We start from the raw sequence: 18,116 nt of genomic DNA, 5'->3' as shown, positions 1-18,116 counted from the left end.
TTTAGAAATGTCACGCAGATGATTTCATTTATTCACACAAACTGTACCTGTCTTAGTTATGCAACTGGGCTGCAGTGTGTAAAGTGACTACAGATAAAGAAGAAATCTCTTGCAGACAAGTTCAATTTGGCTGGAATTCGCCTCTACGGTCCCATTAAATCTTCAAACATTACCACCTTATATACATTTAGTGCTCTGTTGATCACCTGTAACTTCATCGCGCGTATGGCTGCTTTTTCTATAAGCCAAATGCTTTTATACCTTGTTAGAGAAAGTTCCTAAGATCAATTCAGCATGATTGAGTTGATTTTAAGAGCCAGTACAAGACTGTTTTTACAGATTTAGGCATATGACATTTTATTGATCCACTGTAACTACGTTTGTCTTCCTTTGAAACAATTATCTGTCATATGTCACTCGCTTCTCCGACCAAGATAACTCCAGGCTGCTGGCTAAGTGCTCATTTTTTGCCGTTGTCATGAAAACAGTGTTCCATATCACGTTAGACGGTTGTTTCTCACTTGCAAGTTTTCCCGTTTGCAGGATTTTCTAGTTGGGAACGGAATTACACGTATTTGCCAAATAATCTAAAATAGCCCTTTGTCTCCCCCTTTGCTCCCAGAGAAACATCACGCAAATTTTGATGGCTTTCGGTTTGTTCAGGAATACTGGAGTTCGATTTTATGCTTGGGTGCCATTTTTGTTGAGCAGTTTCATTTCATCGGAATGAAATATTTTCACAGGGACAGTATCCTTATTAAATTTTAGGTGTGAAATTTCATCGTCAACTTAAATTTCACCTTCACATTGCTAACGTTATAAAGAAAATGACATATGGAATACGTGTTCTCATTAAAGCTCGTTTATATTTCTTTGTAATATCGCTTTATTACGCCTTTTCTCATTGTCTCATTAACTATAACGGTGAATCGTGGGGGAAGCACACATATCAGTCTCCTAACGTCATTGCAAGAGCCACTCGGAGGAGCTCTCGCCGATCGGTTCGTCGTCCACAGCTCTTCTAACCGCTCTCTGTCTGTCCTCACTGTTCTTTTAAGTATTCCTTCCCTTGCGCACTACTGCTGAGGTGTCTTCCCCCGAGAGAGACCGTTGAGGGCTGTACTTTTCTCTTCATATCCTGTTATTTTATTTTAATAATCATCCCCCCGCCTCCCCACGTCATTTCAAGTAACTCGAAATCGAGCAATTCGTTTAATAACATTTTCATCCCGCCGCATTAGCACGGATGAATTATTAGATGCACATACTTTGTGGGTGACCGATATTCTTAACAATATCCTCGTGATTTTCATTGTGAGGGTGTAAAACAAAAGCTCACAGGGTGCCTTATCCATTCGCCTAAGACGACTCGAAGGTGAAAGCCATCTTCTTTTTCTTCTCACTCGATGTATTGATCCTCTCCCACCCCCCTCTGAAAGCTTTCTGCATCTAACATGATATTGGACACTGCCTCCAGGATCAGAGGCATTACAAGCTTTCTGCACCTCACCCGGTTTTTCCACTGCCTCCGTGATCGGCCAACCTTTGATCAAATCATACCCAAACTTTACGGCGCTTGGCTAACTTGAGCATCGTGTGCTGCATAGTTACCGTGGCCACCACGGGGTGCCGCCACGTGCCTGTGATCGCTCGCGATCACACGGAAAGTAAGCCGCGCGTGCGAAGAAAAAATGAAAATAAAGTGGTCAAGGTCACGACACGCGCTGACGAAGGGACGCATCTTCCTGGCCCCCTGTCCTTCCCCTCCAGCGCGCTCGCTGGTACGAAAGGAGAAAGAAAGCGCTTAAAGGGGTATTCACACGAGGGAGAAATCGGCGGGGGACACGGGGGGATTGCGGATCACGTGACCACGTCGTCACGGATTAGTGAGTGGGCGCGACCCCCCGCGACTCCTCGGAGAGACGGGGACCTTTTCCCCGACAGGACAAATGATCCCCCGGTGGTGGGGGATATGGCGGAATTTAGAGCTCTTCATCATTGGCCACATTGTCGCACTTGCTCCTGCAGAGAGCGGCAGTGGGTGTCCAGTCTGCAGCTGCATGGTCGCCTGTAGCTCGTCAAACGGGTGGTGCAAGCCACCAGAGTAATCTAGTAACACTGGTCTCCCCCTCCGCGCGCCTCGTCCGTGTGAGTGTGGGGCACTTGTGGAGACTTCTCCTCGCGAGCTGACGTCACTGAGCTCCGCCTTTATCCCCCGAGCATTTCTCCCCCGTCTGAATACCCGCCTTTATCCCCCAAGCATTTCTCCCCCGTCTGAATAACCCTTGGGGTATTCAGACGGAGGAGAAATGCTCGGGGGATAAAGGCGGAGCTCCTTGACGTCAGCTCGCGAGGAGAAGTCTCCACAAATGCCCCCCACTCACACGGACGAGGCGAACGGAGGGGGAGACCAGTGTTACTAGACTACTCTGGTGGCTTGCACCACCCGTTTGACGAGCTACTGACGACGAGCTGCAGACGACCATGCAGCTGCAGACAACCATGCTAACCATGCAGCTGCAGACTGTGCACCCGTTGCCGCTCTCTGCAGGAGCAAGTGCAACAATGTGGCCAAACAAGAGCCCGAAATTTCACTATATCCCCCACCGCCGGGGGATTGTTTGTCCTTTCGGGGAAAAGGTCCCCGTCTCCTCCGAGGAGGCTCGGGGGGTTCATGCCCACTCGCTAATCCGTGACGTCGCGGTCACGTGATCCGCAATCCCCCGTCTCCCCGAGCATTTCTCCCCCGTCTGAATACCCCTTAAAGCGTGCGACAAATCCCTGTAACTTCGCTCGTACTTAACGGACTGTAAAAATTTTGCGGCAGTCGATTCATGAAGGTAATAAGCTCTTTTAATTAAGCTATTAGACGATTACTTGGAAAAGTGTTGCAGAGCTCCTTTAAAGTTAAATACATGTTCCAGAGTGAAAATGCTAGTGGTGCCGAGCCTGAAAGAAGTGCGGAGCTCGGCGGCCTTCTTTTTTTCCTTTTTATTGTTCTCTTTCTCTCTTTTCCTCTCTTTTTTGTCTGTGCTTATTTCTATTACTTCCTCTGCTCTCTTCATGTATTTCTTTGTCTTTCTCGCTCTTTCTTGCCTTTCTTTCTCCCTCTCTCTCTATTTCTCACTTCCTCTTTCTTTCCATTTCTTCTCCTCACTCTTTAGTTCTTTCACTTTCTTTTATTTCTCTTCCTTTCTTCTCCTTGCTTTATATGTTATGCTTTACTCTCCCCACTCCCGCTCACTTATCTTTCCCACCTCCTTACTATGCTATAATATAGAAGGCTATGCTATGCCCTGCTAGCGTGCCTGGATAGCCGAGTTGTTACAAAGATCGCCTTCGAATCGCGGGTACGCGGGTTCGAATCCCGCCTTACCAAGATTCTTTATCGCCAAGAATTTCTCTCTTTCTCTTTCCTTCCGTCTCTTTCTCTTTTTTTCTCTCTGTACCCGTTTTTCGGCCATCAGAGCTATTGAATCCCACGCCGGACAAAGCGGTGCACGTGTTCTGGGAGTGAAGCAGAATATGAAGAAGAGGAGGAAGAGAGCGCGCGTGCCGGTTCAGGATTATGAGCTTTCTGTTCGCTCGGCATGGACTAACGGTCGGCTTAAACGGCTCCGTCTTAAAATGTGAGGCCTGTTTGCTGCGATTTGTGCGAACGCTTCGTAAAATAAAGGTAAAGTTTTAAGCAAATCTAGTGATGTTAATGTTAAAGGGGCCATGACATGGTCACACAGCCATTTGCGGTTGTCCGCGAAAAATAGAAGCAGAGAGAGTCTATTGTGCCTGTGCATATTTGAAAAATGGACTGTAAAATAGCATTTCAGTACAATATGAGCCCTAGAAGTCGCCTGCTACAAACCCCGCCCACCGCCGGCAACCGCCATTTTTCTATGACGTGTGTGACGTCACGTGCTGCATAGAGCGGAGCCGTCGTCTTTTTCTGTAGAAAAGAGCGCTAAAAGACGGGACGAAGAAAGGACACAAACCAGGGCGCTGACTAACTACCAAATGTGTTCTCAGTGATATTTTACTTGCCAGCTGTGACGTTATAATCTCGAGAGAAAGCTCAGACTGACTAGCACGGTAAAGGTGATGCGATACGTGGGCGACTTTTTAATCTTTTGTAACACTAACTCTCGTGATGTGCAGCCTGCTGCGGAAATCTTTGACGTGTTGCTCACTGAATTAAGTCCATTTGAATTGACCACTGACCATCCTTCAGACAATAGGCTACGGTTCTTGGACTTGGAACTCTCGTTCTCAAACAACCATCTACGTTGGGGTTATGCGCCTAGGTCTCAAAAGAGCCTTCTCCCTTTTTCTTCGGCGCATTAAAAAAATTGTCAAGCGCGGCATTGCAAGGACTTGCATGAACGCGGCGCTTGAGAGGTCCTGTGACCACCAAGTTGAAGCGAGTTTTTGTTCCAAGTAGCACGCCTAAGCTTGCAGGTTTCTCCAAGAACGCTTTTGACCAGCATCGCAGAAAGCCTCGTTTATGGTTATAAAGGTAAGTGCTCATCAGCTGTTCAATCAGTGACACACCCGCAAAAAACAGTAGTGGTCATTCCTTATGTGCACAAGGTGGCGCATAATCATAGGAAAGTGGTCAGCAGGGCAGGCGTTAGGTTGTTGTTTTTTTTTGCCAGAGATAAGCTTGGTAGCCTGTGTCAGCAAGTAAATCGAGAGATCAAGACGAAAAGATGTAGCAAGAAGCATCGCCAGAAGTATGTTTAATGTTGTAATAGCGTTGTGTATAAGATACCTCTTTTTTTGCAGGCGTTACTATGTTGGTCAAACGGGGCGGTGCGCTAATGACCGCATGCGCGAGCATGCGAACAACGTCCGTAAACAAGCCAGAGATAGTCAACTGCTCTCTTCGCTGTAACGAATGTTGTTGCCAGCCATCTTTTAAAGACTCGATTTTCCTGTTAAAGTGCCATAATGAACGCGCACGTGTCATTTCTGAAGCGTATCATATCTGTAACGGCGGAGAGGCATGTGTCAGCCTCCCCTCGATCTCCCTCCTTCCGAAGGAGTTAGCTTTTCTGTCTAATTGAGAATTTTCTTTTCGGCCTCTGTGCAGGCTAATCATCATTTTTTTTTGCTTTTCTGTTCCTTAAGATTGTGTGGAGTCTATATACGCGACTGGAAGAATAAAACACATTTTATTGTTAGTCAGCGCCGTGGTTGGTGTCCTTTCTTTGTCCCGTCTTTCAGCGCTGTTTTCTACCGTTAATCATGAACCAACCAGCGCAAAATGCGTACCTTACCGTCGTCTTCTACCAAAGTTTCAGCCGCTGCCAATCTTTCAATTTCAATGCCACGCTGAAGAAAGCTGAAATAGTTTGTCTGCACGCGCAGATGACCACGGAACAAAATTGTTCGCCGGAATGCAGGCGCTCGCAAAGCAAGCATGTCAAAGCAAGCATCGCAAACAAGTATTTCGCTTGTGCGTATGTTTTTTAGATGCGAAGTATCTTCAGGCGGAGCTCAATCCGGTGGTGGTGGTGGTGGTGTGCGGCGTGACCACCCTTACTGCCCATGCGCATACTCTCTCCACACACCTCCTCTCCACTCACCTTCTCCCCTTCCCCTCTCCACTTTCCCTCTCCCTCTCCCCTCCCCCTTTCCACTCTTCCTCTGAAACGCGGGCTAGACATGCCGAAATTCTCTCCTGCGCAACGCCGTGATGCGCTCGAGCGCATGCGCGTCCCCTCCCCTTCTCTCTCCTCTCCTACGCTGCCCCCCCTCTCGCCCGCCTGTCGACCGCGTTCCCCGCTCACCCTGTGAGAATTAACGGCCTGGCTAGATGGAAGATACGACGCGCGTAGTGCCCCTCTTCGCGTTCCACGACACGAGGTCGGTAGCATGCCCAACGAACGCCAACGGAACGCGATCGTGCAAGTGCTCCGCCTTCGCATCGCCTCATGGTCCCCTTTAGCGGGAGATGGTGTAATTTTTGTGCATTCAAACCTGGAAAAAAAATGTGCTTCGTGTGTTTTGATGTCTTAGTATTCAGATATGAATTGACCTAAGATTTTGGGGTTTCTAGAATAATGCAAAACTCCGAATTTCGGAGAATTGGGGATTTACGAGAAATAAACTCCGATAAACGCCGAATTTCTGCCAAAAATATTAACTCCGATAAACACCCGCCGATGTTCAAGAAAAATAAACACCGTAAACACGGAGCTCTAGTTAGAGCTAACTGAGAATTAATTGTAAATTCCAGGCCGCGTGCGGCGCTATGTTGTTTGGCTCGCGTGATGTCAGGAGCTTCTACTGCCGATCGGCAGCGTTTTCTGACCATACTGAAAAAATGTTGCAGGCCCATTTTAAAATTAAGGAAAGCGCCCAGGTTCAATACAACACAGAAGCACTTTCTTTTCACTTCCTTAACTCATTTTCAACGTTTTAGTGTGCTTTCGTTTTGTTTCTTTGCGATCACTTACCCTGCTTTTCTAATTTCTTCCTCCATTTTTGTTTTTCTTTGAAAAATTTATCTTTGCAGTTTTCACTATTAATGATAAGTCCGCAGCCTTTTAATTTATGCATATAACTTGTTGTTCTGTTGATTTCTCCCGCGTCGGATAATTGACTTTATTAATGTTAAATTTACATGTTGCCAATATTGTTTGTTATATTAAATGGTGTCATAGCGCGTAGGGAAGAGCCCGTTTCTAATTACGGGACCTCCTTATGTAAATGTATGTCATGCAATTATGACAGCTTGTTAATGTGGAGATAAAAAATGTGGGCAGCTTGCATAGAGGCGCAACGATGAGTCACAGCAGAGCTGCTGATCTCCTAGCTAGTCGCGGCTTGACTCAGTTTCAGTTAGGATTAATTGGCCTAATTAACATACCTAGCATAATTAGGCCACGTGAAACTCAAGTTTACTGGGCGGGCTTGGTTCGATCACACACAACTGAATTAGCTTTAATTAGATATAATCTTAATTAGCAACAATTAGTTATAATGGGATTATTTAGGTTCGACTTCGTCAGTCTAATTCATATCTTCTTGAGCTTAGGTTCACTAGCCTCACTGGTATTTGACTTGTATAGCCAGCATTAATTGGACTTAATTAAGTTTGGCTTCATTAGACTTAATTATGCTCGGCTTATTTATTAAACACCATGCTCAACAATGCTTACTTAGATTTGGCTATACTTACCTTGGCTCAGCTATATTAGCTCATATAGGCTTAATTATCATAATTAGGCCACAAGAGACTCAAGTACCTCGGGTGCGCTAGGTTCGATCACACACAACTTAACCAGTCGTAATGGAGTATAGTAATAATTAGCACCAACTAGAATTAATTTGTCTTAATTAGACTCGGCTCGGAGGTATTTTCCTCAGCTTGGCTTCACTAGGCTCATTGGATATTCGACTTGGATTGCCCGCTTTCATCGGCTCATACCCGTTCCTGATGATAATAGTCTGGTGAGGTGAACCGGCATAACGAAAAGCTTATGCTCCGCAAAAAAAAAAAAAAGAAAGCTTCCCACTGTCTGTAAATCTCGGCTTCGCAACAGTAATGCAGTGTGTTGGGACAACGGATCACGGGGCGCACATTTGCTGGTCGAAATAGTGGATTCTGCCTATCCTGGAGATTCTGCAGATGGGTCGCTATGTCTATGTCGTGGCATATGTAGTATTTGCGGTTTTAAACGTCGGCCATGTCCTTGCTGAAAACCGCACAAAGTGAAGGAAAGCAGAACTGTGCTTCCGGTTCGCGTGCTTTACCTTGTTATCTGATCTCTGGTAAGGGTAACTAGTTCTTACTGGCTCAAACTTCTGATGTGAATTGTTGTTTGCATCCTCTGTATGCGCGGGTATTTCTCGTTTCTAGCGTGAAGACAATACGGTGTGCTGACCCGCCGTGCCTACTACGACAATCTTTCAGTGCGGACCCCATTCGCCAACTGTTCCATCTCAGGTTGTCAATGGAGTGATACGTACAGTATATTCGCGCTCGAGACATTTGAATTGAGCAAAAAAGAAGACATTTGTCCTCATGTTCAACAAGACCATTGTTTATTTACACATCTGATGTCCACGAAGAGAGGCATGGGCCATCGACATTCCTCCGCGTGTAAAGCATACATTCTGCAAGAAAGAAAAATATATAGTTATATGCGCTGTGATTAGAAGCACGCGACAAATAATTTGGCGCACGTATCCTACTTGGGTTAGAACATTAAACGCGGACTGATTGAGCGCGATCACGCAGTGCGGCAGGTATAAGTTAAATAGAAATGTGCGGATCTTTCTTCACATTCCTTGGCATGCATTTCCAAACGTCGCAATATTAATTTGTGTAATTTATTGTCTTACTATGATCTATTTGATACCTATTACAAGGAGTTTTTTCTTTAACATAAATCTATTCCGCACGCAAATGTGAGGTACCATCTTTTCCTTCTTTCATCTTCGTTGAAGTTTTCCCCGACAAAATAGAACAACATTATTACAACATGTATCTCGTGTTCCTAATACGTGCACAATTTCTGCTTTTTCACGTCAGACTAAAGACTGAGCTCGTTCAAGAATTTGAGACTGTCCAATAACGGTTTTATTCTGACGTCTTGCAATAAATATGTCGTGTATATTTCGGCGTTACTGCTACGCGATTATTCCATACCCGATGAGAATCCATGAAGGGAGCGCAAACCACGTCCGCTTCGTTGACAAAATAAGGCATTGATGGAAAGTCCTGCAGTGCCAGCTTATGTCCCAAGCCGCACAGCCTCACATTAATAAGGTCGTTGCAGCTCATTGATAAATACCACATAGAGTTAAATTAAATTTTAATTAAGCGCTCGGGACCTTCAAAACACATTGTGACACTGGTCACTTCGTTGTCGATGTTTTGCACCATAAAGCTCACAATAGAGGCGGGAACCTTCGTTATACAGGTAAATTGGTTGTAAAGACTTTAGTCTCTATTGAGGTGGTCATGGGACATTACAAGGTTTTACACTGAAGCGCACTCACATCTAACCAAGGTATCCACCACCGTAGCCGGTTCCGGCGTTGTGTCCGAAGGACTGCGCTCCGTAGCCTCCCTGGTGTCCGGCAGCACCTCCTTGGTAGCCAGATGATCCCTGATTGTGTCCAGAGCCGAAGTTCTTGCTGTCAGAGGACGAGAAGCCCGAGCTGTGGCTGTAGCCCTTGTTGTCGTTGTAGGCGTTCACGTTCCTGTTGGAGGCACCGCCAGCGAATGCTCCTGAGCCCTGGTTGTACCCGCCAGCGCCCTGCTGGAATCCGCCCTGGTGGCCACCGGCAGATGAGCCGTAGCCGGACTGGAAGCCTCCACCATATCCACCAAGACCAACTCCTCCGAGACCAGCACCGACAAGACCGGGACCTCCGACACCAGCGCCGTAGCCACCGAGACCAGCACCCAAAAGGCCACCACGGGCTTCGACCTTCTCGTCCTTTTTGTCAGCGTAAACGCTGCAGACTAGGAGGGCGCAGACAGCGGCGGCGAATAGTCTGCGTTTCGAAAGATGCATCCGCCGTTATTATCTATCGAAGAATAAGCGTGCTTACGACTGCACAGTGTGTCCCACAGCACATCTTTGTTATGGGCAACATCATTCTTAAACCGTATAAAGGTTCTTGCACGGCAACCTGATTTTACACGACGTTGTTGTACTTGGTGTCATCTTAGGGATAGTCTAAATTTAGAAAACATAAATCGTAACTCGCACTGAGGTGGTTAAGATGACCGCGTTTGCTGCCCCCGCTGTGCTCAACATTTGGTATACTACGTATGGACGAATGAACAGGTAGAATTCGTAAAATAAGTTTTACGTTCAGGCAATACATTATACTGCCTTTCTAAAACAATATCAATAGATTCGTGCGGTTTATCGCTGCGTGCTTCGTAAATAAAGATCCAAGAGCAAGGTGGAAGCGGAGCCTCCCGGTACAAAGGCGCGATACTGGACTGCCAGAAAATTGAACAATATGCCATAGCATAGCTTCCCTACAGTGCGTGGTATCTCCGCAATTAATATCTGCTGTGTTGCGAGATGTCTCAGTTTCTTCCCACTAAGTTGGTTCTCAGCATCATTTCCAGAAAAAGGCTTCACTACGAGCTCGTGTATACGACACGTAACATCTGACGCTATCGAAAACGAGAAATAATAATTATTAAAACATAAGTACGGTAACGTGGACATTTGGCAGAATTAGAGAAATATATTGTCTTAAAAAGCAGCAAAGGAGAATGCGCTATAATAACAGACTAAAATTTTTTTGTTTAGCTAACACCAAGCTATCACCGGTTTTATACTTGTCAAGATGGTCGTCAAATGCAACGCTAGTTCGAACCAGTGGCTCAACACATACCTTCATCTTGATGGAGATGTGTGTCTTTGGCGAAGATCTTTGGAAATGCTGTTGCCTCGTTCGTGAGCGGCTCTTCTTTTATATAGAACTCCAGGAAGCGCCTTGTCTTTGACTTGCAGCAAAAAAGACAACCCAAATCCGCTGGTGTAAAGGATGTGACGTGGTAACAGTTCTGCAAGCCCAGCGTCGCGGTTATTTACCTGCCGTAGTAGAAAGGATGTAGGCCGCAAGGAGAAGGCGTCGTTATCGGCCAGGACACTAAACACCACTCGCGGGGAGCGGCTTTCCCCGGCAATTTCGTCACTTTCCGCCCATCCCTGTTCCCCGGCGTGTTGCAGTTTCTATCTCGAAACTTTCACTTGTTGCTCGCTTCTTTTTTGTCCCTGTATACCGGCGACACGGAACGTTGGTTCGTCGCTCTCTTAGGATATTCGAAGGTGTTTGATTGCTGCGCCCACACGGCAACGGCGATGTGTTCAAAGGATCGCTTCGCCATCTCGAGCAGTTAGAAAATATTTTTTTTTTTGAATAAGCAGAAAGCGGGGAAGAGAAGATAACCTTTTCTGGACATCGGTGCTTTATAAATGGGATTCAGTGAAGGCTTAATTGAAGCTTAATTGAGTAGAGAGTGACGCTAGTCATTCAGTGAGGCTTTATTTTTACTGAGAATAGTAATCCTACGTTCATTGTACAAGGGTATATATTTTAAATCATCATTATCATAATCAGCCTGGCTACGCCCACTGCAGGGCAAAGGCCTCACCCTTGTTTCTCCAATCAACCCGCTCCTGTACTTGCTGTGGCCACGTTATACCCCAAACTTCTTGATCTTATCTGCTTACCTAACTTCCTGCATCGCCCTCGCGGGCTTGGCTTATCGCTGCATGCCCGACCCATGCCTTTTTCTTTTCTTGATTTCGATTAAGATATCCTTAACACACGCTTGTTCCCTACTCACTCTGTTCTGTTCTTGTCCCTTATGGTTACAGCTGTCATTTCCCTTTCCCGGGCTCGCTGTGTCGTCCTCAGTACGGTAGCTATAATTGTCCGAGTCGGCAATCTGCATCTTGTTGGTTTTTGCAAGCCTCTAGGTTTCTGCTTCATAATACCGCTAAGATGCAGCTGTTATATACTTTTCTCCGTCGGGATACCGGTAAGTTATCATTAACCATTTGAGAAAATATGCCAAATGCGCACCACGCCATTTTTATTATTTTAATTACTTCAGTGTCATGATTCAGATCCGTGGTCACTACCTGTCCTAAGTAGACGTATTCCTTAGCGCTGTTCTCTTCGGAGACTGTTGCACATTACTTTAGTTCTCTGCATATTCATTTTCAGACCCACAGTTCTTCTTTCCCTGTCCAATTCAGTAATCATGCTTTGCCATGCATCCCCTGAGTTACTGAGCAAGGCAATGCCATCAGCGAATCGAACGTTACTAAGGTACTCTTCATTAACTCGTATCCATAACTGTTCCCAATGCAGGCCTCTGAAAACCTCCTGTAAACAAGCAGTGAATAGTATCGGAAAGATCGCATCTCCATGTCATGCGCGTTGCTTTAATGGAAGGCCATGGTGGCTGTAGAGTCGCTGTAGATATCTTCCAGTTTTTTTATATGCGGTTCGTTTACACCCTGATTGCCTAATGCCTCATGAATGTTGAGGCTTCGGCCGAATCGAATGCTTTCTTATAATCTATGAACGCTACGTATAAAGGGGTTTGTTATGTTCCGTGCATGTCTTTATCACGTGATTCAGATTGCTAATGTGGTCTATTGCCGAGCACGCTGCGCGAGAATCCTCCTTGATGATTGGTTGATTGAGTTCTAAGGTGCCCATAATTCTATTAGCTATTACCTTTCTAAACAGCTTGTAGTCAACGGATAGTAAGCTGATGGCCTGTAACTTTTTTAAATCCTTGACGTGCCTTTTTTTTCATAAAATAAGATGATGTTAGCAGTCTTCCTAGATATTGGTACGCTCACAGTGAAGAAGCATTGCGTATACAGGGTTTAAATACAGGGCACACCTGTATTTAAAGGCACACTAAGGGCAAATCTTAAGTCGACGTTCATTGTTGAAACGGCGTTCTAGAAACTTCGCAGTGCTTGTTTCGTGCCAAGGAAATGCTTATTTTGCAAGAAAATCACGTTTTAGTGGTCCACATGGCGTTAGCCATGTGGACCACTAAAATCACCCACCTGAACGGGCCTTCTCACGTAGCATTTGCCTTGCCAAACATTGCTCGTCTTTACAGCCCGGCAGCCGATGCTCTGGTTTCTGCTCGGAAGGGGACATTACACACCATCACATGGACACAGCATTTTGTCCAAGTTTCCGTTAGAGCGACTTTCATGAGCGTGCAAGGCACACGCAGCAGTGCGCAATAACGAAACTACCACTGAGATGTGACCGCGCGAGAGGAGCGAAGCCCTGCGAAAATGGAACTTTTGCACAAACCGCGTTGTTCTCCACTGTCACGTCAAGATCTTTTTTCCATGAATGAAGCATAAAGGCACAAGCAGGATTTTATTACGTCTTCCAATGCTCTGAATGTTCTTTTTTTATCACAAGCAGCTTGAGTACTATTGATTAATTGCACTCGGGACTCTTGACGTCATCGGGCTGGTTCTAAAACGTCCCACTGGTGGCGCATATAGTGTCCTACCCTACGCAGTGGCGTAGCGAGGGGAGGGGAACACCGGGCCTGGTGTGCCCCCCCCCCTCGAATTTTTTTTCTACCATGGGATAGAGAGCACAAAATGACGCTCGACCACACTTACCCGCTCGGACCCCACGTTGGATCAAGGGTGAACCCCCCCCTAAACAAATTTCTGCCCACGCCACTGGTCCTACATTTACCCTAATTTCTCTATTACTAGAGCACTGCTATTGATAATATTGACGTTTTAGGCGTTCTCAAATATTGACGTTTCACTTTTTGATTTGCCCTTTAGTGTCCTTTTATACGTTATGTTGGTTACCTTACACCTGTTGATCAACTCTCAAAGCTCTGCCAGTTGAATACTGTTTTTATTCTTTTCTATTTATAAAATACTGCTTGAGAACTCAATCATGCAGTACTTCATTTCAATGAAGGCAACGCGTTATCAGTATTCTTTTATTGCGATAGCAATTATATGGACAGTCTCGGCTGGAAAATGTCCGTCCCCGTCGCCGTCATTCACCGTATATGTATAAGTATGTATATATATAGAAAGGCCACAAAGAAAAATAATTAAGAAATTCTTTCCGACGCGCGGAATCGAACGGGCGACCTCTCGCTTTGCAGCCCGCCGCGTTAAGGCCGTTTCACATGACACAAAGCAGAGCGATTTTCAGGCTGCGAATTCACTTGCAGCGAAAAAATCACAGCATATCCACGGAGTGAATGATGATGAGTGGGCGAAGCTGCGGAGGTTCATCGGTAAACCGTGAATCTTCCGTGAATTCTGCCCAGTACATCATCACCGACGTGAGATCGGGCGCGTTTATACTAAAGGTTCGATGAGTTATGACGACTTGCAGCTCACTTTAATTTTACATGTACGCTGTGAATTTTCATTGTTTAGAAAACCATTGCTTTAGAAAACATCTGGCGTCTTTCGTTAGGCAGCTGGCGTCTTTTCGTTTTGTTTCAGAAACATCTGGCGTTCTTTCGTTTTGCTTTTACAAAACATCTGGCGTCTTTCGTTGGTTTATTTCATCAATCAATGGCGTTTTGAACAAAATTTTTATTGTTTAATCACGCACAGGAGAAATCTCACCAGGCACTACCTTGGAGGTAAACAGTGGCTGCTAATGGGAATGAGAGAAGAAGAAGTCGGCTTTTAGTTAACGCGCACGCTGCGAATTTTTTATTGTTCAACAACGCACAGGAAAAATCTCCCACCGGCACCACCTTGGAGGTCAAAGCGTAAGACTGGTTACGCACTACGACTACTACGACTACGACTACGAGGGACGAACGGGTGCCGCCTTAAGGAGCTTCGCCCCTAAAAAACGGCCTATCGCTCTCGCCGCAGCGGTCAGCGGCGAGCGACCAACATGTTGGCAATTTTTCGCTCTGTTCGCAGCGGCGGAGCGATTTTACAGTCGAGACCCGTCGAAATTGCGCCGACGTGGCCGAGCCGTCGAAATTGCGCTAACGAGTTTGTTTAAGTTGTGGCCGTTGTTGCGTATTCTCAAGTGAATTTAGATTGTAAAGTGTTTTTAAAAGACAAGGCAGGCGTTCTCTTCGCTACCGGTGATGAAAAGTTAAGAATATAATAACGCACAGATTGTTACATTACATTCGAAATTTATGCAGTGTCTGCCACAAACAACGGCAGCAAGCGACTTTGTGCGCCGCGCCAGTCGCAGAGCGAAAATCGCAGACCATTCGCATGCCATTCGCTGTCCATGTGAAACGAAACCGCCATTAGCGGCGGTTGCGAATACAGCGAACCGAGCGATTTTCTTCGCTGCAATCGCGGCATGTGAAACAGCCTTTAGACGTTAGGTCACGACAGCACCGTCTCTTCAGCATGCCAACGGCGAGCTATTTATATACACCATGTAATTCAGCAGGCTTTCTTAGTGGCCACATAGATGGCGCGACGTGCGCGCGTATTGCGCGCTTTAAGGATCGTCGCCCCGCCCCTGCGAACGCCTTTGCTGTTCGCTCTACAGGGCGTCGTCGCTTTCGTACGCTTATCTCAAGGAAAGAAGGGGCGGCCGGTGGGGTGCTTCGCTTCGCTCGCTGCAGCGGCCGCGTTTGCGAAAGGAGCGCGCTGTTCAAACAGAAATAAGTAACAACTGTGACAATTAGTTCGCCCTCGTCTTGTGTGTATCTGTTCGTTTGTTTCGTGCGTCCTGCTTTATGTTTGAGCAGTGCGCTTCAAGTGTCGTGCTGTGACGCATTAGTTCGTGCTCGTCCTGTGTGCGTTCTTTTCGTGCGTTTTTTGGGCTCGAGCGATGCGCTGGCAGCTTCGAGCTGCTTTCCGTTCTTCGCGTTACATTACAATTTATTAGATGCGAAGTATCTTAAGGCGGAGCTCAATCCGATGGTGGTGTGCGGCGTGACCACCCTTACTGCGCATGCGCATACCCTCTCCACACACCTCCTCTCCACTCCCCCACACCATTCGCCCTGTATCTACCCTCTCCCATTCCTCTCTCTACTTTCCCTCTCCCCTCCCCCTTTCCACTATTCCTTTGAAACGCGGGCTAGACATGCCGAAATTCTCTCCTGCGCAACGCCGCGATCAGCTCGAGCGCATGCACGTCCCCTCCCCTTCTCTCTCCTCTCCTACGCTGCCCCCTCTCGCCCGCCTGTCGACCGCGTTCCCCGCTCGCCCTGTGAGAATTAACGGCCAGGCTAGATGGAAGATACGACGCGCGTAGCGTCGCTCTTCGCGTTCCCCGACGCGAGCTCGGTAGCATGCCCAACGAACGCCAACGGAACGCGATCGTGCAAGTGCTCCGGCTTCGCATCTACTCATGGTCCCCTTTAGCGGGAGATGGTGCAATTTTTTGCTATCGCAATCATTGCTTCGCCGTTGCGGCGAAACTGTGACTTTTTGAGGTACTCACTGTCGCCTCGTGAAAAATTCCAAATAGTAGGTTTGCCCTACAGAATGAAACAAAGTGCAATAAATTTGTAGTAATGCCTGAAGCTAGAGAAGTGGTCAAGTTGGGAATTATGCATATTTGGAAAACCAGCGCGAACGCGACGGAGGCACAAGACGAGAAGTACACAGGGTGATGAGGCACAAGACGAGAAGTACACAGGGTGATGACACAAAACTAAGCACATGAAAAACCAAATACAGCGCGTGCGCGGGAATTTTATTCGGGCTGGTCCTGTGTCGTCGCGTTCGCGCTGGTTTTCCCTGTATGTATAGTAATGCCGCGCAATAGTTTGCTTTTTTCATGCTAAATGTACCTGTTTTATTTCACAATATTATTGAGAACTAAGAGACAATAACGCCAAGGAAAGTATAGGGGGTGTTATTTGTAGTATTTAGAATATAGAGAGAGAAAGAAAGAAAGAAAGAAAGAAGAAAGAAAGAAGAAAGAAAGAAAGAAAGAAAGAAAGAAAGAAATAAAGAAAGAAGAAAGAAGAAAGAGCGAGCCCTTAAAAAAGTCACCTTCTTTCCTTCATTCATAGCGAGGGTCTCGTTCTGGCAGACTTGATGCCTTCAGGTAGTATGCGAGGGATTATTGGTCAGCTGCTAGATCGTAAAAAGATCACGTGCTACGTGACGCCAACGGGCAGAAAAAGAGTGTTCCACACTCGCCGTCATGGCTGCGATCGGCGCTGACTAACACTCCTAGGGTTTAAATGCACATATATACCCCAAAAAGTGGACGAGAGGATGACCGCCGCCGTAGCTCAGTGGTAGAGCATCGGACGCGTTATTCGAAGGTCGCAGGTTCGGTCCCTGCCGGCGGCAAGTTATCTTTTCGTCCACTACAGATAACACAGATAAATACTACAAATACTACAGATAACACCCCCTATACTTTCCTTGGCATTATTGTCTGTTAGTTCTCATTAATATTGTGTGTAATAAAGAAAAACGATCCCTTAAGAGTCTCTCCTGTTTTATTTCAGTTATGCAACTAGCTTGAGTAAAGCGACTAGAGACAAAGAAAGAAAATCTTATGCGGGCAAGAAAAATTTGCTTGGAATTCGCATCTCTGAGTTCATTATTTTTTCAAACGTCACAACTTTGTTCGTATTCACTCCTCTGTGAATCTCGTGGAACAGCATTGCTCGGATCAATTGGTTTTGCTTTGACGCAAGTCGTTTTATACCCTGTTAAAGAAAGCTCCTAAAATCAATTCAGTATGATTGAATTCATTGTAGAAGCCAAGAAGCCAATGTAAGACGGTGTCTATTGATTTAAAAAACGGCAGGAAGTGGAAGATGGAAGCTTGCGGTGAAAAAAATCCGTAAACCGGGGGTGGGTGCTCGTGCCGACGCTTCCACAAGTGGACTTGTCTGCTTCAAGCTGAAACTTGAAGAAGACAAGTTTGTCGAAACGTCGGCTCGAGCACCCACACCTGTTTACGGATTATTTCTACTGATTTAGAGATATAAGTTTATTCCTGAGCCGCTGTGCCTACGTATGCATTCCTTTGAAACTATTCTCTGTAATAAGACCCACCCTCTTCTCCAAGGAGGATAACTCTCCACGCGCATCTACTTACGTGTTGTTCCGTTATTGCCAGTGTCATGGTCACACTGTACCGTATAACAATAGACAGGTGTTTCTCGTTTGCGAATTTTTCAGTTGGCAGTAATTAATTATTGGGAGTGGCATTACACGAAATTGCCAAATAATGTAAAATGAGCTTTTCTCACCTTTGCTGTCGGACAGACACCAGTGAAATTTTATTGCATTTCGGTCAGTTAAAAATTTGGTATTCCATTCGATTTGGGCCTCCTTTTCGTTGAGTATTCTTATTCTTATGAAATCGTAATTCTTCAGAACTACAGCATGCATATTTATTTTATAATTATCATTATTTTAGGCTCATTAAACCTGAAGTCTTCATTGACAGTACAACGAAATTTAACCGAACAGCGGGCCCAGGTGTTCGTGTAACAACTCAAATTATTATTTTCTCCATTCTAATCTGTAGGCTCATTAACTGTTGCGCCATACGATCTCTAACTGCATTCGGACGGAAGCCGTTCGCTGGAAGGAGTTAATAACCACCGAGTTCATTTTCAAATGACATGCCTTCACTTTCAT

General features: G+C 45.9%; 1 protein-coding gene across 1 annotated transcript in view; it reads right to left on the bottom strand.

The window, feature by feature from the left end:
* Positions 1-8,017: 8,017 nt before the first annotated feature.
* LOC119401866 (uncharacterized) overlaps positions 8,018-18,116 on the bottom strand; it is a 32,764-nt gene continuing 22,665 nt past the window's right edge. Inside the window, exons 3-4 of the mRNA XM_049418412.1 lie at positions 9,007-9,349; positions 8,018-8,118 (exon numbers count right to left, since the gene is read on the bottom strand). Of these exons, the coding sequence (XP_049274369.1) occupies positions 9,009-9,349 (341 nt within the window). The 3' untranslated portion in view covers positions 8,018-8,118; positions 9,007-9,008. The remainder of the gene's footprint in view (positions 8,119-9,006; positions 9,350-18,116) is intronic.

This window comes from Rhipicephalus sanguineus, chromosome 8, assembly GCF_013339695.2.
Source record: "Rhipicephalus sanguineus isolate Rsan-2018 chromosome 8, BIME_Rsan_1.4, whole genome shotgun sequence".
Classification (NCBI taxonomy): Eukaryota; Metazoa; Arthropoda; class Arachnida; order Ixodida; family Ixodidae; genus Rhipicephalus; species Rhipicephalus sanguineus.
This window is presented reverse-complemented; position numbering and strand designations above follow the sequence as displayed.